This window comes from Furipterus horrens, unplaced genomic scaffold, assembly GCF_987537825.1.
Source record: "Furipterus horrens unplaced genomic scaffold, mFurHor1.1.pri manual_scaffold_1, whole genome shotgun sequence".
Classification (NCBI taxonomy): Eukaryota; Metazoa; Chordata; class Mammalia; order Chiroptera; family Furipteridae; genus Furipterus; species Furipterus horrens.
Window position 1 is genome coordinate 185,992,388 of NW_028327171.1, and position 23,114 is coordinate 186,015,501.

The window sequence follows — 23,114 nt, forward strand, 5'->3', positions numbered from 1 at the left end:
TCTGCCCTTCCATTCTAAATGATAGCTTTGCTGGATAGAGTAATCTTGGTTGTAAGTCCTTGTTTTTCATCACCTTCTTGCCATTCCCTTCTTGCCTGCAAAGTTTCTTTTGAGAAATCAGCTGATAGTCTTGTAGGCAACCCTTTGTAGGTAACTGTCTTCATTTCTCTTGCTGCTTTTAAGATTCTCTCCTTATATTTAACCTTTGGCGTTTTAATTATGATGTGTCTTGGTGTGGTCCTTTTTGGGTCTAGCTTGTTTGGGACTCTCTGTGCTTCCTGGACTTGTATGTCTATGTCCTTCACCAAATATAGGGAGTTTTCCTTCATTATTTTCTCACATAAGCTTTCAATTTCTTGTTCTTCTTCTTCTCCTTCTGGCACCCTTATGGTTTGGATGTTGGCATGTTTAAAGTTGACCCAGAGGTTCCTAAGCCTCTCCTCATTTTTTTCAATTCTTGTTTCTTCATTCTATACTGATTGACTATTGTTTTCCTCCTTATGTTCCAAATCATTGATTTGAACCCCGGTTTCCTTCCCTTCACCATTGGTTTTTTGTGGATTTTCCTTCGTTTCACTTAACGTAGCCTTCACTTCTTCCCTTATGTGTTTGCCATACTTAAGCATATCTGTCAGGCCTGTGAGCATCTTTATCACCAGTGTTTGGAACTCTACATCTGTTAGGTTGGCTATCTCCTTATTTGTTAGGTTCGCTATCTCCTCATCACTTAGTTCTCCCACTGGAAGGAACCTTGATCCATTTCCCCTTTGGGGCCATACTTCTCTGTCTCCTCACCTTGACATGCTCCTGGGTTTGTTTGCCTCTGTGTCTTAGGTAGAGTTGTCATACCTGTTATGTTGTAAGGGGCAGAGCCTTAGGCTTTCTTGTGAGTACAGGGTGTTTCACCACTTTGTGGCGCTGTATGTGGGGGAGGGGTCTGAGAGGGAACAATGTCGCTTGCTTAGCACTCACCCCTTTTCCAGGAAGTTCTCCCAATTTGTATGGGACTGGCGCCTCTCTAGGTGTTGCCCTGGTTGTTGTTCCCAGAGTGGGTGGGTGTGTGGACATTCTAGGACTGTGAGGGCCCTTTAAACAAGAGGACTCTGCTAAGAGACTGGCAGTTTCTTCCTTCGCCTCAACCTCCACTGGTTTGCACAGTCAGAAGCAATGAGGCTTTATTTTCCCCAGTGCTGGGACCATGAGCTGCATGGTCTGTCTGGTGCTGGAAGTGCTCCCCATTTGTCCCTCCTGACTTTTTAAAATGTGTGGCTGTGCTTTCTGGCAGCCTGCCACTGCCACCACTGCTGCTGCCACCACAATGCATCCTCTCTGCCCAGCTCTGCCCCTCCTACCTGTCTGGATGAGTATTTCTTCTCTGTTTGTTGGACTTCCATACAGCTCGATTTTCTGGAACTTCTGGTTGTCTCTAGTTTTGAGGTAGTTGTATTCCTTCTTAGTTGTGGAGGGAGGCTCAGCATGTCTGTCTAGGCCTCCATCTTGGCCAAAAGTCCAGGGTCCATATAAATTTTTGAAGTATTTGTTCTAGGTCTGTGAAATATGTCATTGGCATTTTAATAGAGATTGCGTTGAATCTATAAATTGCTTTGGGTAGTATGGACATTTTAATGATGTTAATTCTTCCCATCTATGAACATGGTATATGCTTCCATTTTTTTGTAGCTTCCTTAATTTCTTTCTTCAATGTTCTGTAGTTTTCTGAGTACAGGTTTTTTACCTCCTTGGTTAAGTTTATTCCTAGGTACTTTATTTTTCTTGTTGCTGTAGTAAATGGGATATTTTTTCTAGTTAGTATTTCTGATATTTTATTGTGATGTACAGAAATGCCTTCAATTTCTGAGTATTGACTTTGTATCCCACTATTTTGCCAAATTCACTTATTATGTTAAGTATTTTTTTCGTCGAGTCTATAGGGTTTTCTATGTACACTATCATGTCATCTGCGAATAATGATAGTTTTAGTTCTTCTTTTTCAATTTGGATGACTTTTATTTCTTTTTCTTGTCTGATTGCTGTGGCTAGAACTTCCAATACTATATTGAATAGGAGTGGAGAGAGTGGACATCCTTGTCTTGTTCCTGATCTTCAACCTCTTTATCATTGAATGTATCATGCTCTGGATCCCAGCATCATCTGGGTCAGTGATACTGTATAATAAAATATCACTTCCCACTAACTGTCATTTGTATCTTAATAAAGTTGGGGGGAAAATACATGCCAAAAGTATTAGTTAATAGTTTTCAATCTAATGTTTTTCAGATGTTCAGAAGAAAAATTATCATAATTTTTAAATTCTATAGCCAGCTTAGTCACTAATTCAAGAGTAAGAGAAAAATAGAGATCTTTATAAAGATAAAGTTCTTGTGTTTATTCTCCAGAGATCCTAATTGGAAGAACTAAGGAAAAAAGCTTCATAAAAAGAAATGAATCCAGAAGTGAAGAGTGCACTGCATAGGCAATTTTCTAAGACATTAGAAAACATGTTAGTAAATCTAAGTAAGTATTAACTTAAAAATATGAAGACTTGGTAGAAATAAAATAAATAGTAATCACATGGAAAATGCAAAGGATATTTCAGAGCTGAGTTAAAGCATTCTAAGATTTGTTTGTGCGATTCAGGATGAAAAGATAAAATAAATTTTAAACTTTAAAAAATAAATTACAGTATGTGTTTTTAAATGTTAGAGTAACCACTCAAAGATTAGAAATATATTTGATAGCTTTTAAGTCAATAGGAGTAAAGGGAGAAGAGAGAAAATTCAATTCAACAGAATGCAGAAAAATAAGCAAAGGTAACATATACTGAATAAAGAATACAAACTAAATTGGTAGAAGTTAAGCCCACATCCATAAAAAATATCAATAACTACATAATATGAATGGCATTAAATATATTATTGAAGTATAGAAACTCCTAATTAAATTTCCATAAGTCCATCTATATCCTGTTTATAAAAGGCATCACTAAAAAAATGACATAAAATGATTTAGAGACTTTTGTTTCTTACAACACAGTAGCAAAGATAATCTGATAAACTTCCCAATACCATTCTCTAAATATTGAATAATGTGTCATGAAATTCCTTTTGAATAATAGCTGAGCTCATAAGAAAGAAAGAAAATACTCATGAGGAAAAACGGAATGGTACGGCAAATCAATCAGCAAAACACTGAGGCAATGGCTGCCATTGGAGGGGTATGGCCTTGGACTTGAACGCCCATGCATCAGGAGATACTGTGTGGGCCTGAGTGAAATGGGGAGTTCAAACCGAGACCCCTGAATGAAGCTGAAACTCAGGATGGGTTCTATCCTCAGTCATACCAGGACCAGTAATGATAGGCACAGGGAGTGGTGTCAAGAAAGATCATCTGTTTTAGCCAGGACACTGGGAAAAGAAAATGTTGATTCTAAAAATTTTTACCTAGAGGTCTACCACCCATAGTTTTGAATGTTGATTTTACACTGTTTGAGTGATTTGAGAGGGCCTAATCAAAGAAAGTGATATAACTGAGTCAAACTAGTATTAGCCTAGTGGCTCCTATCAAGAGAAAACTCCAAACCATTCTAGTGTAGGCACATGCCCACAATCCAGCTCCACAGGACTCCCACAGAACTCCCTTTCCCTTTGGAAGCATATGGTATCCACTGTTCCCCTTTCAGATGGCCATCCAGCTAGGAAAGTGCCACATGGAAAACACTTGAACAGGATATTGTGGATAAGTTACTGAAATGTGTCATCAAACTCTGTTGGTTCACCAATGCAATGTGCACACCTTGAGAGTCATAATGAAAGAAAAAGCGTACTGAGTAACTATCAGGAAGCTGTGAGGAAACAAGCAAAGAGGAACTACTGATGCACATCTTCATTGCTCACCATAAACTGATCTAAAAGTCAGATCAGCCAAGCCCAGCCTCTACTCACAACTGATCACGTTACCCCAGTTCCTTCCCTTTCTAAACAAGGAGACCCACAACACAGACAAATCATCACATCACCTGAACCAATGAGATAGGGAAAGAAAACTTCCACGAGCCACCATGACTACAAGCAGAATTCCTAGACCTTCTGCTCTCTTAGCTAACATCAAGTATTAACATTTATACCTTTTCAGCTCATGATATTTTGAAAAGCGACACACTTGATGGAGTTAAGCTCAATTTTTCATTCTATATTTGTACCCTGACCTCATTCCAACAAGGCCTTGGACATGCTTAGCCATACACACAATTCTTATACTTTTAGATAGTTTCCAGGGACTCTAACAAGGATAACACATACTGGTTAGCTTATGGAACTTACATAATGACATTAACAAGAGTGCTTCTGAAGTTTTCTCGTTCTTTATGAGGAGATTTACTCTTTGATTTAGAAGTGGATGGCCCAGCATGACTATCTTCAATTTGGTCTAGCAATGTGCCCTTTTTCCCAAAGTGTTCCATGTATTCGGCTAAATATTTAAAAAGCATAAGTTAGTCATCTAAAAAGTAAGCTGAAACATAAAATGCTATAGCACCTTGCAAGAAAAAACTACAAGCTTTAAGTTCTCAAGTTACCATAAGTAAAATCATTTTTCTTTCACTATTAGGAAGTTAAAACTACTTTTGTTTCATGTCATCATAATAGAAACACTATTTCTAGATTAATCGATAATTTTGTATTTTGAATAATATGTTAATAAACTCAAATTTTCAACTACATTTCCATCAAGCCCTCTTAAAATAAAGATTAAAATTATGATAAAAACAAAACACAAACTGTTTCAGTCAATTAAAAGACCACGATGAAGAAAATGTTAATATTCAATATAATCAACCTGATTAGTCAAAATAATAAAAAATACTAAAATGACTAATTTGGAAATAATGTTAAAACTTATTATAATCATTCTTAGAAAAAACATTTTGGTTTTTGATGCAGAGGCAAATTCTGACTATAATATATCAAAGTTTTATTATAAACATCTCAGTTTTTAAAACATCAGCTTTTATAACATTCACAGCAGCCTAAAATAGCTAACAAATGGAACCAATTACTTCCTGAAGGAAAACATTTGAAATAAATTTTTCTACTTGATATAAAGGTTATTTTAGTTTTACAATTACACTACTCTATTAACTAAATGTCATATGATCATTTTCTCTAGAAAATTTTCTTAAATCTAAGTTTGAATATTAAAGTTCTTACCATATGACTGTGCATTTTTAACCCTAAACTGTTCTGGAATATCATTATCCTGCTTTATATTCAAATGGAATGATGGAGCCGCCTGCTGCCACTGGGGCTTTGAACTAACCTGCAATGTGAAATTTAAATAGCATTAATAAAACAAGATCAGAAAAAAAAACACTTTTTTTTTTCATGAAACACATGAGTATAAACACAGACATTTTCTTCAACAAATCAGGACATCTGGAAAGAAGGCACAAACACTCAACAGCAAATCTTATTTAAGCCTGGAAATGGCTATGGTATGTGACATTTGGAAGGCATTACCAAAGGTCCTTCTGCTGGTTTGACGTGGATACCTGTGACTAACACTGGGGAGTTCATTCCAGAAAGTCTACTCACCCTCAGATATTGGCAAGTGATTTTTAAGTTTTCTGTTTTTGTGAGAGGCATTCTCTGATGGTCTCCAATGCTAACGAGTTCCACTCTATCCCAGCTCCAGAAGACTTTCTGTCCTCATGGCTTTACGGGTCCCTAGATTACCCTGGAAACTCACCCATTTATTCTACCATTTAAGGTAGGGGTCATAAATTCTGGTACTTACACCAATTCAGGCAGATATCATAAAAGACACAGGAAGGCTGGTGTTGATGGTTGTTGGCACTCAGTCTCAGCGCTGGGAAACAACGGAGGGAAGGGACTGTGGCAGACAGAGGAACACCTAAGTCTTCCAAAAGGCAACAACTAACTAGCTCAAGCCGATTATTGCACTACCAGAGCACAGACCTACTGTTATTGGAATCCATGGCTCTTCAGTAAACACAGATGGAAGGATTTTAAGGTAAAATGCACTAATTTTTTAATGCTGACAACCGAGTTGATATCTTTCAGAATCAGGCCAATTGGCTAGCCCATGTTTGTACTGGCTTCTCCTCCTTCCCAGTTTTACTTTCCCTGGTCCCTTACTCCTGCTTCCAGATAAACTACCTGCACATAATTTCTTGTTTCAGGCTCTCCCTTAACAGGAAAACAGGCTAAGACAACTTATAAATTAATGCTTTTCCATCAATCCACCTGCCTTTCCCTTTTTCCACTCTCCTCTTGCTCCATAAAGGATTTAAGATTCTTGGAAGTGCTATGGGTGAGATGTGCAGAAAGGGTGAGAGTCAGGTCACCAGTTCACAGAGGCTGGGAGCCACTGGTGCTAAGTCACCTTGGTTTCAACAAGGATCTGTTCCAGAAGCATGAGCTCTGTAATATAAAAATCACTTCTGGTCTTAACTATTGCCAGACAATTTTATCTGAGTTCAACCCTTAATTTTCAAAAGAAAATATGTTTTAAAAAGTAATAATTCGATTTTAAACAAACTCTTTAAAATATTATTTCTGTTAAAACACATAAAACTCAAAGAATGCTGGTATATGTAATATATGGCCAAATATGAACATAAAACTAGGTTTAAATCAGCCAACAATTAGACTATTGAATGCTCCTGGCAGGAAACTCAGCCACTGAAAATTAAATAAGAAAATTTAAATTAAGTTTACATTTCTAAACCTTTATACCAACAAGACACAACAAACTAATTTTAATTATTTTCTGTTTTACAATATGTTAAATATTTAAACACGAAGTAAAATGTCTACTCCGTTTCAGGTCTTGTCTTTTAAGCTAGAAAATTTAAGATAGATTTTGCAGAAGTAGGGAAAACATCCTATAGCTCAATTCTGCATATTTTCTAATTAAAATGTGCATTTTAGAATGTTCAATATAATTTCATCTAAGAATATTAATTCAAATTTATAAGTAAAACATGTTGTTCCTTTTAAATTATCAGAAATCTTTTTTAAACACAAATTCAATTTCATACTTTGTTCTTAGCTGTTAAAATATCTTTCAAAAATAATGCTTTGGTTGAACCTTGAAAACATTAGGCTAAGTGAAATAAGCCAGACATAGAAGGACAAATGTTGTATGATTCCACTTATATACAGGACGTAGAGAAGTCAAATAAACAGAGAAAGAAAGGGAATGAATGAATGGTGGGTGCCATGAGATGGGAGGAGGGAGAACAGGGAGTTAGTGTTTAATGGGTAAAGTTTCAGTTTGAGAAGATGAATGAGTTAAAGAAATGCATGGTGGTGATGGCTGCAAAACAATGTGAATATTCTTAATGCCAATGAACTACAGTTCAATTAAAAATGGTTACAATGGTGAATTTTATGTTGTGTAAATTTTATCACACACACACAATAATGTTTGCATTGAACCTTCACTTAAACTCAACTTCCAAAAGTCACAATAGCATAAATCAATGGCATTGTACTCAACATAATTACTAGATAGTAAAACTTATCATAGTAGAGTATATCTGACTCAGCACTTATCAGCTGAAAATCTTTATTAACCACCTTTTTCACAGGACAATGACAATTCGCAGTCATAATATTTTTTAAAAGATGGAAAGATCTGAGGAATCCTCTGTGACACAGCATCTCACTGTTGGAAGATACATCTCAGAGGTCATCAACTGTGCTCGTATTCAATCTCAGAAACTGAGGCTCAGAGAGTTAAGTGACCATCTCAGATCACAGAGCCATTAGTGACAAAGCTGTCACTTGAGATGGTCTCATTTCCTGACTTCAGCACTGATATATTTTCCACTAATCCATCTTAGAAATTCTTTTATCCAGAACACTTAAATACTCTGTACGTAATGAGGAAATTATATTTTACAGTTACTTTATAAAGATAGTTATTTTCCCAATATGTGTACCTCATAGAATTTCTCTACCAGAAAATAATCGAATGGAGCACAAACAAGCTTGAAAATTCATAAACATTTTTAAAAGGGCAAACATTCACTGAGAGTGTATAGGTAAATTACCATAGCCAACTGTGGTAAAACTCTTCCTCGTGCCTTGACTTTTTCTTTGCTGGCTGGCTTATCCTGCATGAAAAACATGGCGGGGGGAAACAACTGTTAATGCTAGAGCTGAAACACTCAACCAATTTTTCAGCAGTCTACTCTAAAGTAAAGCACATACTATCTAAGAGTCAAAGACATACTCTACTACTTTTTAAATTCTCAACGTTTGTCTTAGAACTGCTTTCTTTACATCAAGGAAAGAAGTAAAAATGGTACCCAACAATACTACTCAGAAAGCTTTAAAAAGTGTGCATTATATTCTAGCAATTTATCCGAACCTAGTCAGTGTCCAGGGCTTCCTCAGCTCCACCTCTCCCCTCCATCACTAACATATCAGTTTTGTCCATTGACAGCCAGAACGCTCTACTTCCTAAGCTCACAATGTATTCCGGATAGCACACCTCCAAGTTGCCATAAGTAGTATTTGTACTTTTTAGCAAGAATTTTCAGAGAAAAGTGCTACTATCTCCTTTGAGTAGAGGATGATTCCATCGTAGAAATTTCTTCTCGGTAAGAGGAAGCACTGTTGAGAATGACACTTTAATCTATAAAGCAGGTATGAGTTGTGCTTTTTGCCAATTGTCAATTTATTGCTTCTCAGCTCTGAATCTACCTTTTTTACCCTCCTTTGTGATTCTTTACCAGAATCCTATAACATTTCTCCTTTGCCCACCAGTATTCATCTTATAAAGGAAGCTGAAAAAAAAAAAAAAACCCACACACACTGTAAGGGTCTTTGCTTCCTGAGTCCAGTGCTTTTTCTCATGTCCCCTATGGCAGATGCCTCCAGCAGGTTTCACTGGCATTCCTAAGGGTAACTTTCCAGAATGTTTCCCACACTTCACACAGGGAGCCTACCTTTCAAACTTTTCAGCATCCCAGCAGGTGGTTTTCTCACTTTCCAGCCCAGGCCTGTAACGCCTCAGCAAATGTCTTTGCCACCTAAGTGGGCCACAGCCACTGCCTCTCCAAGAGGTCTTAATCTCAGTTTCAGGGAAGAGTTAGATTTTTCAAGTTTCTTCCTTGAGTACCCTCTCTTAGGTCTAGAGGGAATGGCTACTCCTATGTCTGCTAGGCACATATTCTTTAAAGCTACAATATTCAAAACAGCATATACTAGCCACATCTAGCTATTGGCCACTTGTAATGTTATTCCTCTAAAATGAGATGTGTTTAAGTGTAAAATACATACTAGATTTTTAAGATTTAGTACAAAATACAAAGAATATAAATTATCTTGTTAATGAGTCTTGGTATTGATTATATTTTATGAGTATATTGATTACATTATATGCTGTGTATTATTATACATTTATATAAACTATCTCATTTAATTCTCTTTCAAATTTTATGTTATACCTCTTCTGTGCCTATTGTGTCCGTGAGGACTACACATACACACACAGACACAGACATGCACACACACACACACACACACACACACACACAAAAGGGCTGTCCAAAAAGTATCCAGCCATGTACTATGGAAAATAGAGGCATTTATGAAGAAGATGCAAGATACAAGAAACATTGTACATAGGGCAATGATGCCTCATCCCCTTCAAAGTAGGCGCCTTGGGACCTCACACAGTTCTCCCAGCATCTCTTTTGCTGTTCAAAACATAGTCTTGACCTTGCTGCAGCTTCGCAGTGCCTTCTTTGGGCGTGGAGAACCAGGCAACTTCCATTGGGATGGCTGGGCCTTCCTTTCTGGATCACAGCTGTAGACCCACCATTCATCTCTAGTTATGCTCTTCTTGAGGAAATCTGGTTCATTGGTAGTGGTTTGAATCACGTCTTTAGCAACTGCAGCACAATGTTCCTTCTGCTCTGGTAGCAGAAGCTGCAGAACAAATTTTGCCATGGCACATTTTATGCCACGATCCTGTGTCAAAATCTTGGACACAGTAGTTGTTGGAATCCCCCGATCTGCTTCTAGTTCTCGCACTGTCAGTTGCCGATCTTTGTTGATTGCAGCAGGTACATGTTCAACATTCTCAGGTGCTCTGCTTGTTGCAGACCTTCCAGAACGTGGATCACTTTCAACAGATTCTTGACCATCTTTGAAGCATTTGTGCCACACTTATCTTCATTGCACTCATTGCATCATGCCTGAAAGCCTTCTGAACCATCCAAAGAGTTTCCACGGAGGAATTTTCAAGCCTAATGCAAAATTTGGTGCAGATTCATTGCTCTACTCACTCAGTCATTTTGAATGTCAGAGCCACACAGTACACAGGCTCACTCACTGGTGTCTACCACCCCCACTGACTAGTACAGTGAAGTTGTCATTGTTCACGCATGCTCATTCCAGTTCACTCTCCTTGGCTGCCAGGTTACTCTGACAAACAGAACTGTTAATGCTCCTTCACTATCTCCCTGTGAAAATCTAGCACTTCTTTCAACTGATATCAAATAATTTCCTCTGAATATAAATAACGCTGTTTCGGTAATTCTCTTATTGTTTAAATTCTGTCTGGAATATATATTTGTGTCTCCTATCCCCTTACTTCGCTCCATCTCAGTCTACTTTAAAATAATTTTAACTTTATCTTAAATATATAAATTGGTTAATCAAGCCCTTAAAAAAATAAAAAGAACTGCAATGAGCTTCAGACAGCACTTCCGAAAGTACAAACACCAGATTAGGTGAATGTTTCATACGTATCCAGTGCTGTACCCAAAACGGCTGTTTTCTGCAATTCCCAGTGGACCACAGGATGTAAAGGGAAACATGAGCACATTTTCAAGCTAAAAAGTGCAGTGGGGTTCTCAGAGTAAAAGGCTTCCCTTTTGGTAGAATGAGGGTGTAGCAAAGGCCTGACAGAATGTCGTTGGAGATGATTAAGGGGAAAGGTTCCGGGATACATGGTCTGAGGCCCTAGAATTTTCATACTAGGATGCAGAGGCAATTCAAATGAGGTCTATTGTCCTGGGGCCAAGACAAATGCACAAAATATCTTGTTTGACCCAGGTCTCCCACACAAACCCCCACACACCTGACTTCCTCAGATCTCTGCACGGCCTGTTGTGTACACTGAGCTCTCACCCCCGTGTCCTCAGCACCGTGAGTGGTGAAGGGTGGTGAGGGCCTTCATGGTCCCTTCTTATACTGTAGTGCCACATACATGTCTCATAGAATACTTTTTAAGTAGTGATTCTCTGCTAACCAAGAAGAGCAGCCACTCATAAGCTAAACAATTGTTCTTCAATAAAGCTAGAGGAGTGGATTTTAAAATAATATCTACATATTTTTTCATTCTGACAAGCAATTCTATTTTAGTCTGCTTTTTTTCCCGATGATAACTTAGGCATACCTCATCCTTTCCCTCTGCTTTGGCACTATTGCGAGGTTGGGCTTAAGGGAGTTCCACTGACTTTTTCTTTTAATCCTCCCCCAAGGATGTGTTTATTAGTTTGGCGGAGGGGAGGAAGGACGGGAGGGCAGGAGAGAGACAGAGAAAGAGAGAAGCATTGACGTGAGAGAGAAATGAGAAAAACATCAATCGGTTCCCTTCTGTATGGTTGGGGCATGACCCCGCAACCTAGGTATGTGCACTGACTGGGGATCGATCCCACACTCGTTTGGTGTACAGGACAATGCTCCAATCAACTGAGCACTTGCCCAGAGCACACTGACTTTATTATCAGACAAATCTTGTGCCTCACATCCTTTCCCACCCTTCTGGCCTCACCTCTAATTCCAGATAGAGCTGCAATGAACAGTTCTCTGCTGCCTTCAATTCATGTAGGAAGGACAGTGTTTTATCTCAGGAAAATGTCTTTTACTTTCCACTGTGGGGTTTCTCCAATGCCACGGGAATCTCAGCATAGCCTACTTGGCACACATGAATGAGCTGCCAAAGTGGGCAAGAGTTAACATCCTCAGAAGCAACCTCCACTAATTTGAAATGAGAGCTGACGGATAAATGTTACCCCTGATCATATTCAAGTGGACAATTCCAGAAAGCATTCTGTAAGCTCCCCAAAGGTCATGGAAGGATCACCCCAGTTGCCTAGTGTGATGCCCAACTTGGTAACACATCCTCGAATTGGCTTCTCTTTTTCCCTAGTTTTACTCTTCCTAATCCCTTACTATTGCTTCCTTTCCATTAAAGTGCACACAAGTCCTTTTCCAGGCCCTTCTCTCACTTGAAAACAAGCTAAGACAACTTAAAGACCAGTGATCTTCCATCCTCCGCCTGCCCTTCCATTTTTTCACTCTAATTTTGCTCCATAAGGACTTAAGATTCATGGGAGAGTGATGAGTGAGGTGTGCGCATAGGGTGAGGACTGTGTCACCAGCTCACTGAGGCCGGGAGCCACCAGTGCTGGGTCACTTTGTTTTCAACTACAGAGACCATCTAGAAGCATGGAGGTTTGTCATGAAAATCTCTCTAGGCCTGAACTACTATCGGAAATGTTTATGCAAGTATGAACCTTAATATTTAAGTAAAGCAACTTTTTATTCAATTGATTATTTTTAAAATATTTAAAAAATCTGATTTTACTTAAGAGACATAAAATCCAAAGGAGGTCGAAGGGAAACTGCAAGATAAAGTTAAATATGAACACAGTACAAGGTTTAAATCAGCCAAAAAAGGCATTTTAGATAATTATATGCCTCATTGGCTAGAAAAGATTATTCATCTCAGCCACTGGACATTTATTCAGTAAGTAAACTTAAATTTAGCTGATACTTCTACACCTATATACTAGTAACATTAAAAAAAACCTAACAGCTCTGGCCGGATGGTCAGCTGGTTGGAGTGTTGACCAGATTTGATCCCTGTTTGGGACATGTACGGGAGGCAACCTATCAATCAATGTTTCTCTCTCACATTTCTCCCCTCTTTCTTCCTTCTTCTCTCTCTCAAATCAATAAACATATCCTTGGGTATGGATTAAAAACAAAAACAAAAAACTAATAGCAACGTTTTCTTCAGTTTTAAAATTTATTAAGTTTTTAAAGAGAAAATGTCTGTTCCATTTCAGGTCTCTATCTTTTACATTAGAAAAATTAAAATAGGTATTTGCAGAACTAGTAAAAAAGATGCTGTGATTTATTTCATAGGACATGGTGTGATAATCTTGGCATTATAAAAAGAAAACAGGTTCACAATTAATACATGTACCTTGAATGTTCCGGAACATTTTCCTGCAAATTTCTCATTCAAGTTTTTTTCAAGCTTAAAAAATCTTGTTTCAAATTATTAGGAATCTTCTTTGTATGAAGCAATGAAGATTACTGTACATTTTATAACTCAGTCTGAGCTTTTAAAATACGTTGCAAAACAAATACTGTTTGTATTGAATTTTCACTTAAACTCAACGTCTAAGGATCACAGGAGTGTAACTCAATGGCATTAAACTCAACGTAATACACAGTAAATTTTATTGCAGCTAAATCTTATTTGTCCAGCACTTTAAAAACCACATGTCTACTACCTTTCTCTTCCACAAGATAATAATAATTCAAAGTCAAAACAATGAAAAAGCTGTAGTACAGCATTTTAGCGCTGGAAAGAGACATCTCCTCAGAGATCATCAAATCAACACTTGTCTTTCTCAAACTCAGAAACTAGGGTTTAGAGAGGTAAGTGACTCCCCAAGAGTCACACAGCCATTAGTGACAAAACCGTAACCCAAGTCGTTTCCTGACTCCAACACTGCTTCTGCTAGACCATCTTCAAAATTCATTTATCCAGAATGCTCAAATATTCTGTACATCCTAGGACATTATAGCTTATACTTCATCTATTAAGATAGTTATTTCCCCTGAAATATGTACCTTATAGATGTTCTCCATTAGAAAAAAAAAATTAAATGGAGTACAGAATTGAACATCAGGAACTCAGTAACTTATTTACAAGTTTGAAAACTAATCAACAACATTATGATAAAAGCAATAAAGTATGATGGTATATTGGTAAATTACCGTAGACAACTGTGGTAAAAATCTTACTGGTATCTTGGGTTTTTCTTTGCTGGATGATTTATCCTGCATGAAAAATATAAAAAACAAAACTGTTTACTCTTACTGCTAAAACTGACTCACTAAACCAAATATGGTGTCTAATATAAAGTAAAATACATACAATTCAAAATATTCTACAACATACTTTACAAATGGTATTTTATTGTGTACAGAAAATCATAAGGAATCCATATATTAGCACTAATGAGTGAAGTCAGCAGGATATAAAGTTGATATACAAAAATCAACTGTATTTCTAGACACTAGCAATAAATGATACAAAAGTGTAAGAAATAAATCCATTTACAATAGCATCAAAAAGGATAAAACATTTAGAATAAATTTAACAAAGGAAGTGAAAGACATACAATGAAAGCTATAAAACATTACTGAGAGAAATTTTGAAAGAGTTTAATAAATGGAAAGTCATCCCATGCTCATGGATTGGAAGACTAATTTCTTAAGATGCAATACTTTCCTCATAATCTACAGATTCAACACATCCTCTATCAAAATCCCAACTGCTTTTTTTTTGGTAGAAATGAACAAGTTGATCATAAAATTCCCATGTAAATGTAAGGGACCCAGAACAGCCAAACAATCTTGGAAAAGGAGAACAAAGTTGGCAGACTCACACTTCCAGATTTCACAACTTAACTACAAAGCTACAGATAGCATAAGATTCAATGTATAGGTCAAAGGAATAGAACTGGGAGTTCAGAAATAAACACATACATTTATGGGCACCTGATTTTTGACATGGGTTCCAAGACAATTACATGGAGAATTGCTCATAGCTTCTGAAAATCTATCTGAATCTTATTAGCATCAGAAGTTTACTCAGTCCCCCGCCCTTTTCCACAGCTAAAACCTTTTCCCCAGAGTTCTCCACTTCCTAAGGTGACAATGTATTCAAGTGATGAACCTGCACCCCCAAGTTACTATAAGTACCATTTGTACTTTTTAGCAATAACTTTTAGAGAAGAATGTCTACCTTCTTTGCAATAGAGAATACTTTTATGGTAGGAATTTTATGTAGGTAAGAAAACACTGTTGAGAATGATTCTTTGAATTATAAAACAGGTAATATGGGTTGTGCTTTGGCCACTTGTCAATTTCTTGCATCAAATCTGTGCTTTCTGCCTTCCTTTTTGATTTCCGAGCAGGACTCCATAAACATTTCTCCAGCTGGCACAATATATATATAGGGTTCAAAAAGAGACACTGTAAGAGAAAGGGAATTTCCTTCCTGGGTCCAGTACTCCTTCTCATTGCTCCCCTGGTGTGCCTGCCAGGATGCCAGAGGGCACCCTCCCAGCCTGTGGTGTATGGCTGACCCAGCGGCAAATCCTACCAGCAGTCTTCACTGTTATCCATAAGGGCAGCTTTCCAGCAAGTTTCCCTTGCATCAAACTGGGGAACCTCCTTTTAAACTTTTCAGCATGCAATCAGGTGGTTTTCTCACTTCCCACATTAATACTTTCCACACTGATTTCCACAGCTTTATAATACTCTACTGTATGAATATAATGCGATTTATCCATTCCATTCTCTTGTGAATGAACATTTTAGTTTATTTCCAATGTTTCTCTGTTACAAAAGATGTTTTAATAAATGTCTTTTGGCATATATTTTAGCACACACACAATTCTTGTATTCCACATATACCCATACAGTGTATGAATATAATATACATTTTACACATGTGTGTATATGCATGTTTTTGCACCTTTATTTAATTCCATTGCTCTATTTTTCTATCTGTAAATAAATTGTATTATTTTGTCTAAATTTCTATGACTTGACAATAGGTCTTGAAATCTGGGTTCTCCCTTTACCACTCTAAAAATCATACACAATTTTGACCTTTAGTCTATCATGTGAATTTTAGAATTCACATTGCATGAAAGTTTTTGCAATTTTAATAGAAACACATTGAATTTCTAGAATAATTTGGAGAAAACTGACATTATAATAACACTAACTCTTCTCCTTCATGAATACAGTGTATTTCTTTATTCAGATTGGGGGAGTATATCCTTCGAAAATATTTTATATTAGTCTTAGTAAGTGTCTTATACAACTTTTGTTAGACTTATTCTCAGGTATAAAGGTTATGCATAGAAAAGCATTATAGGACCCAAATAACTGACTTAAAAACTTTTAATCTCAAATGGATTAGTAAATAGGGAAATGTCTCGGAATGCTGCATCTACTTATAGTAATTTCTGTGATGTGTCTTGTTTTCCCCAGTCAAATCTCCATGTATTTCTTCCTGCTCTGTGACTGGAAGGCTGAATTCTATATATGGGCATCATCTGGGATCCCAGCCCCTCTGGCTTCTGGCAGGGCTTAAGCAGTGACAGGCATCAGGAGGAGACCAGAGAGAGCAGGAGGAGTAAGAGTGTAGGATATTTCTTTCCTAGTACTCCTTGTTTCCCAACTTCTTGATAGTGGCTGAATTTCTCCAGAGCTCACCTCCTGCCAGGAAGCTACCATTCCAAGCCCCAGGCTCTCATTCTAAGAGTGGTGTTCAGTTTCTTTGACTCATTAGTCCAAGGAATGGTAATGGCTGTCTATTGCTATTAATCCTTAAATGCTGCCTCATCCCTGTTGGTTCTTTCCTTAACCTTGGCCACACCTCAGCAAACACTCTCTTTATGTTTTCCTCAGTTAAATCTCTTTGAGCATACCATCTGTTTCCTGTTTGGATCCTGACTAATCTAATTTTACATTACCAAAACCAAATTTAGCTGAAGAGTCTAGGTCTTCCTTAAGTAGTTTGGTTTTGCACTTATTTTTTATTTTGCTGATTTTCAACTATTTGTCTACTGGAAGGGATGTTGTCGTCGTCGGCAGCCGTCCGTCTCGAGAGACGATGGTGTAGCTTCTTAAGAGTCTATCTGCACCGCCGAGAATGGCTGTGCAGTCCGACTCGGGAGTGACACGGTATCTGTCTCCTCCCGTGTTGAATCGACATCTTGCGATGACGCTGGAGTGTCCTCTCCAGTGAAGCTGAAGCTACAGAGCCTGGGCAGGGTGATATGGAGGGTCTGCTGTTGCCCATGCAGCAGACCCCCCCTCTCTTCGCAGCTGAAGGGTCCAAGGGAAAGACGGAGTCAATACAGCTTGGCTTCAGGTGCGCCGCAGGAGTTGCCGGGGTTGACTACAACGTCAAACCGCCTTAGGGACTCCGGCTCCGGATTTTCTGTCGGGGTTTACTCCCTTAGCCTTGTCCCTGAAGAGGTATGCCGCAAGGCAGCGGAGGTTTTTTGGAGTCAGAGTTTTCCTTCTCTGATGTGCCCTGACTGGAAGATCGAACCAGTGAAACTTAGCTCGCAGGCCGACGCTCAATCCACTGAGCCAAACCAGCCAGGGGTAAAGGGATGTTGTAAACCTCATAGAACCCAAATTTAACCACTCTCATCAAATGACCAGAATCTATGAATCTATGATATGAATGTATCATCAACTGAAACTCAAAATGCCTTAATGTTTTTTACTAATTTGAAAATGAAATGAGCAATTATAAAAGACATATTTATTTAAAATATCCAACTTAAAAACTCAGACTGCTATATCTGAAAAATGCCACATTACTCTCAACCTTCCACTAATGAGATGAATATGCCAAAATCTCCTTCAGCAAATATGAATTCCCACCTGCTTACTTTTTCAAACTAAATGAATACATAAGAAAATGTCACACAAAAATGGCATTTCCAAAGTTAATTCATTCCATTTGTTTTATAGTTTGAAATATAAAAACTTTCACTCGAAATTAGCATAAATGAGAGCATCCAGAGTTTTAAAATTACAGATCAGCCAAATAAGTGAGAGGGGGTCCTCTACTGTTTAAAAATAATATACTGAAAATGTAAGCAGTGCTAGATGGGCTCAGGCTCATTCTTTCAAGATCCCACTGCCTTTTTTAATAATATAGGTCCTTTGGGAGGGCTTGGGAAAAGATAATGGGTGTAATTTTTAAATAATACTTTTATTAAGATAAAGCAAAACTTAAAATTCAGCTGCCAACGGGTTTAGAGTGGATGCTTTTCAGTTGTAACTTGGTCAGTAGGGGCTTTGCAAAATAATAGCTATTCAGAAGTGCCATTGCAAATATGGTAAATATATAGTGTAAGTTTTAACACAGTAGAATGTGATTCAAGATCAGGCGAAAGACTAAAATGGGTCTCAAGCAAATAAGTTGCTGAATGTATATTGATGGTGATGGTGACAAATAAATTTTGAAAAGGACTTTGATTACAATACCACATAGGAAAAATAGGCAGTCTCTTAATCTAATTGCTGTTTTTGGTAACCTGTATCTCAATTTTCTTTCGTTTTTGTTTGTTCATTTGTTCTTTCACTACTACTTACTAATTAAATGGTAAGTGAATCTGTCTGTTTCTTAGTTCTTCATTTATTACACATTTCAGTATAATGCTGAAAGCAAATTTTCTTGATCAGTTAGGCGTTTACTACTTATTTGATTAATTTATGACATTTTCTGTTAGGAATCTACAACCCAGTGAATAGGGCAATATGTCACCTTTTAACACCATTTCCACAATAAACTCTAAGACAGAAAAAGAAATGTGAAGCATTGAAAAAAAAAAGAAAGAATTATAGTTTAGTGTCAAAACACAGAAGCTAAGCAAAATTTGCAGGCATAAAAGCAACTTTCCTATTCAGTGCCAGGATGTTTAAGGGGCCTTTTCCATATTCATCTTGGAGAGTTAAGAGTTGTTTTCTAGCTAGCCAGAATAATGCCTAGGCTTAATGCTTTACCATCTGTTCTGGCATCAAAAAGTTTGACCATTGTTTTGCATTTCTTTTGTTTACCATTTCTCTCAAGTTCAATAAAGAAAGAGTTCTGAAGTGTAACTATTGCGACATGCATCTTTAATTACCGTGCCATGGGTATATTTTCTTGAGAAAAAATTCCACTTACCACTTACCAAACCCTTTCACATATGGTATGGTATGGTATGGTATGCTATGCTATGCTATGCTATGCTATGGTAGCTTGCTTGAGCCTCACAACAACCTTAGAAAGGAGGAAACGTTACTATGATTTTCTGCTCTGCAGAGAGGGCTTATGAAGACGAAACGATCGCCCGAAGTCTCACAGCTAGGAAGGGGCTTGGATTCCAACCCAGAGCCCAAACCCACTGCGACTCCCCACCGAACTTTCCCGCCCCAAACACACCCACCATTAAAAACCCTGGGAACACCCTCGGGCTGTAGCTTAAACTGCTGGCGCACCTCTCTATTGATAGTTTGGTTGTTATGACAACATCAAGGACGAACGGTTGGTAAGGAAACATGTAAGAGTTTTCACGGTAAGTAGTACCCTAGATCATAACTGGGGTGAAGGAGGCTGGACCCCGCGGGGGAATCTAAAGGACCCGGGCTTCAACGTTTGAAATGCGAGGGAACCTTCCGGGCTGGGCGAGCCTAGAGGGGAGCCGCCGTCTCACCTGCTGGCTGCTCATGGCTGCGAGGACGCGCTGGCGACACCCAGCGGCTCCTGGATCGTTGCTGCCTGGCTGCGCCCCGAGACCCCTCGGACCAAAAAAGAGAGCCCGGGAAAGCAGCTTTGCAGTCTCTGCTCCCCCTGTGCAGAGGCAGTCTAGCGTCCCGGCAGCGTTGTTGCTAAACAACGGGCCGGCGCAGGTTCCATTTCCGGTCATCTGTATCTCCCAGGACAGCGCCCGGAAACTGGCAGTGGAGCAGGAGCTCTCCAGGACCCCTCAGCCACGTTCTGAGCTAGGGCATGCCTTTGAGACTCGTTAACATGCAAATGACATTGACAAGTACAGATGAGATGGCTCAGGGAGTGTGTAGAACAAGAACAGACGAAGATCTGTTGTGCAGAATTGGACAGAAGGGAACCCTGCAAAGAACACTGAAAAGAAGCGGTCAGACATAATTGGGAACTAAGAGTACAGTGAATCCTCCTTTAACGTGGTGGGTAGGTTTCTTGGAAACTGCAGCTTTAAGCAAACGATGTAGCGTGACATCAGTTTTACCATAGGCTAATTGAAGCTGGAATGAGGAAGAACTGAAGATCCTCTCGGAAACAGAGCCTTAGGGGACAGTCAAATTTCAGTAAAAACCTGGAGGTAGGGGTGGGGTTCAGAGCATGGGTTGACTACAAGGGTTGGTTGCATAGCCTTGGGCAAAATGAAAAGATCTGAAAGGCCATAGGGTGCTCAAAGGTTGAGTCAGGCAAGAAGCAGCAAAAAGCACTTAGGAACGATGAGAGGCAGAAAAATTACCTCAAGGGCTTACACCACATGCAACAACCAAGAGACATGAAGATGTGATTGGTTAAGTGGCCGTCAATGTGTTGCCAAAAGAACTAGTCCCAGCAGTTCCCAGCTGTGCTCATGGAATTTCGGGTTCTTGGCAGAACTCCAACACACACTGGCGTGCTTCACAGAGAGTATATTTGTCCACAGGAGCAGGCCAACCAGGGATAGAAGGATTCACAGCAACAGCCCAGAGATGCACCTGAAAAAGTCAGCCAACCACCTCCCAGCCTTCCCCACCAGCAAACTTGCCTTCTTCAATCTTCAGCTGTATCACTAATTGAAATAAACAAAGATCAGGATATTTTGACTTTCTACATTATCTCTGCTAAACCTCCATTTCAAGCTCCTCTAGGGATTAAGTTCTTATTGGCAGAATCCTGTTTCTAAATTTGTCTGCTGTAAGGCACCTTGCCAAAATTTTGGAATGTAAAAACAATTTCATATAAATTGGCAAAGAATTCTTTTGCACCTGTCAGTTACTGTGATCCCTGTCAGCATGAGAAACGTGGCTCCTGGGACTTAAATTCTATAGTAATTCTCACAGTAATCAATGTCACCAATCAGAATGAACCTAAGATGTAATTCCTGTCCTCACTGTTAAGGTTAAGGTCAGCTCAAAACCCTGACAAGAATATATATATATACATATATATATATATATATACATATATATATATATATTTTAATATTAGAAATGAATTTTAGGGCACATGTGTTAGATCACTGGATCCCTCATATTAAAGAAAGGCACAGTATATCACTCCTGCTACTTGTCTCCTTGAAAGATTCTGTTAGTGTTTAATTTGTGTAGAGCTCTCTGTATGCTTTTGACTTGCTAATCTATACACAAATAGGGAAGTCCATTTTAAGAGAAGGTATCTGGGAACAGAAACTTGATACCTCAGTTAACCAAATATGAAAGACCAAATGGAGAACAGAAATTGAGGTGTTGATATTTTGGTTTCCTGGGTGTCAAGTTCAGTTGTATTTGTGATCTTGTGTTTTCTCTCCTGGTTTGGGTGTTTTTTGCTAAGATAGTTTTATTAGACATGAACCAAATGCTTCCTTAAGGATTTTATGCCCAAATTTGTGCTGATTCTTAGGGAATCTTTTATGAGAAGATATTTTCCTTTAACATGTGTAAGGCTATGTACCTGCTGAGCTATGGCTTATGGTGTTATTTGTTACGACTTAATTTTTACCTCCTGTGTTTGAAACTGTAGCATGTGTGGATGAGCTAGAAGTGCTCCTTTTGAGAGAGTGGCAGCTTTTTTTTCATCACCATTTATTCATCCTGTACCCTCTTCCACTTTCACCCATCCCACCCCCGCCCCTGCCCCAGCAATCACCACACTGTTGTCCATGTTCATGAGTTCCTATTATTGTGGGGCATGGAATGGTATTGAGAAAAATGGAATATACAACCTAAAGCAGAGTCCAGAACCTGGATTTCTTTCCTCTGTTCGTAGTTTTCTCTTTTGAAAATATACTCAGAGGACGAGGAAAGCACTAGTCTTCATTTTCCTCATTTTGGTCAACTGATGTATTTCTTGAGCAACTGCTAGGGCCCAGGTGCTGTTCTTGGAATGGGAGATACATGGGTAGCCACGATCCCAGCTCCTGTTCAGGCAGAGGGAAACAAAATTAGCAAGAAAACAATGGTATATTAAGAAATCATTTATTTCAGATGGAGAAAAATGTAAGAAAATAGGGTGTTGGGAGATATTGATGTCAAGGAAAAGTCTCTTTGAGGAGGAGGCATTTGAGATGAGATTTGAATGACAGAAAAGGAGCCAGTTCTTTAAAGATGTCAGGAACAGGTTTTCCAGCATGTGGGTGAGCTAGTGGAAGACTTAAATATGAGCAAGAACTTGATGCATATTTAAGGAAGCAAGGAACATAGTGAGGAAGGATTTTATTTTAATAAGGTAGAGAAACCATGAATTGAAATCATCAGTCAGAGGGCAAGCAGGAAGGTCCATTGAGAGTCTATCGCTTATTTTACTTAGGGTAACATCTCCATGTCCATCCGTGCTGTCGCAAAAGGTAAGATTTCCTTTTTTTTTTTTTTTTCCTTTTTCTTTTTTACAGCCAAGAAGCATTCCACTGTGTAAATGTACCACAACTTTTTTATCTTCTCATCTACTGATGGGCACTTGGCCTGTTTCCAGATTCTGGTGAATCTAATGAACAAAATAAACTGATGAACAAAATGGAAACAGAAGCATGGATACATGGAACAGATTGACAGCTGTCAGAGGGGAGGGACAATGGGGAATTGAATGAAAGAGGGAAAGAATTAAGCAAAGCAAAACATATGTATGACACACAGACCCAGACAACAATGTGGTGATAGCCAGAGGGAAAGGGGCTGGGGGTGGGGTAGGTGGAGGTGGGCAAATGGTTGGGGTGGAGGCACAGAAAGAGACTTTGCTCGGGGTCCTGGGCACAAGATACAGTGTACAGGTGATGTTTTATTGAGTTGTACACTTGAAACCTCTATAGTTTTGTGAACCAATGTCACCCCAATAAATTCAATAAAAACTAATAATAAACTTCCCACTCACTCTTCAAAGAATAAAAAAGATCCTATTGGAGTAGGTCAGGGAAGTGACAAAGTGGGCTTGAACTTGGGGGAAGCAATGGAGATGGAGAGAAGGGACAAATCAGGGATATATTTTGGAGGAAAACATGCTAGGAC

General features: G+C 38.6%; 1 protein-coding gene across 2 annotated transcripts in view; it reads right to left on the bottom strand.

Annotated features, from left to right (window-relative positions):
* Window positions 1-19,789, bottom strand: part of DNAH7 (dynein axonemal heavy chain 7) — a 226,978-nt gene extending 207,189 nt beyond the window's left edge. The window contains exons 1-5 of one of the 2 annotated variants that reach the window (XM_090282024.1): window positions 19,577-19,789; window positions 14,055-14,117; window positions 8,075-8,137; window positions 5,205-5,313; window positions 4,320-4,467 (exon numbers count right to left, since the gene is read on the bottom strand). In XM_090282024.1, the coding sequence (XP_090138150.1) occupies window positions 4,320-4,467; window positions 5,205-5,313; window positions 8,075-8,137; window positions 14,055-14,117; window positions 19,577-19,789 (596 nt within the window). Of the gene's footprint in view, window positions 1-4,319; window positions 4,468-5,204; window positions 5,314-8,074; window positions 8,138-14,054; window positions 14,127-19,576 lie in introns of those variants that run through there. The other variant, XM_090282032.1, reaches the window with a different exon arrangement.
* Between the last annotated feature and the right edge of the window lie 3,325 nt (window positions 19,790-23,114).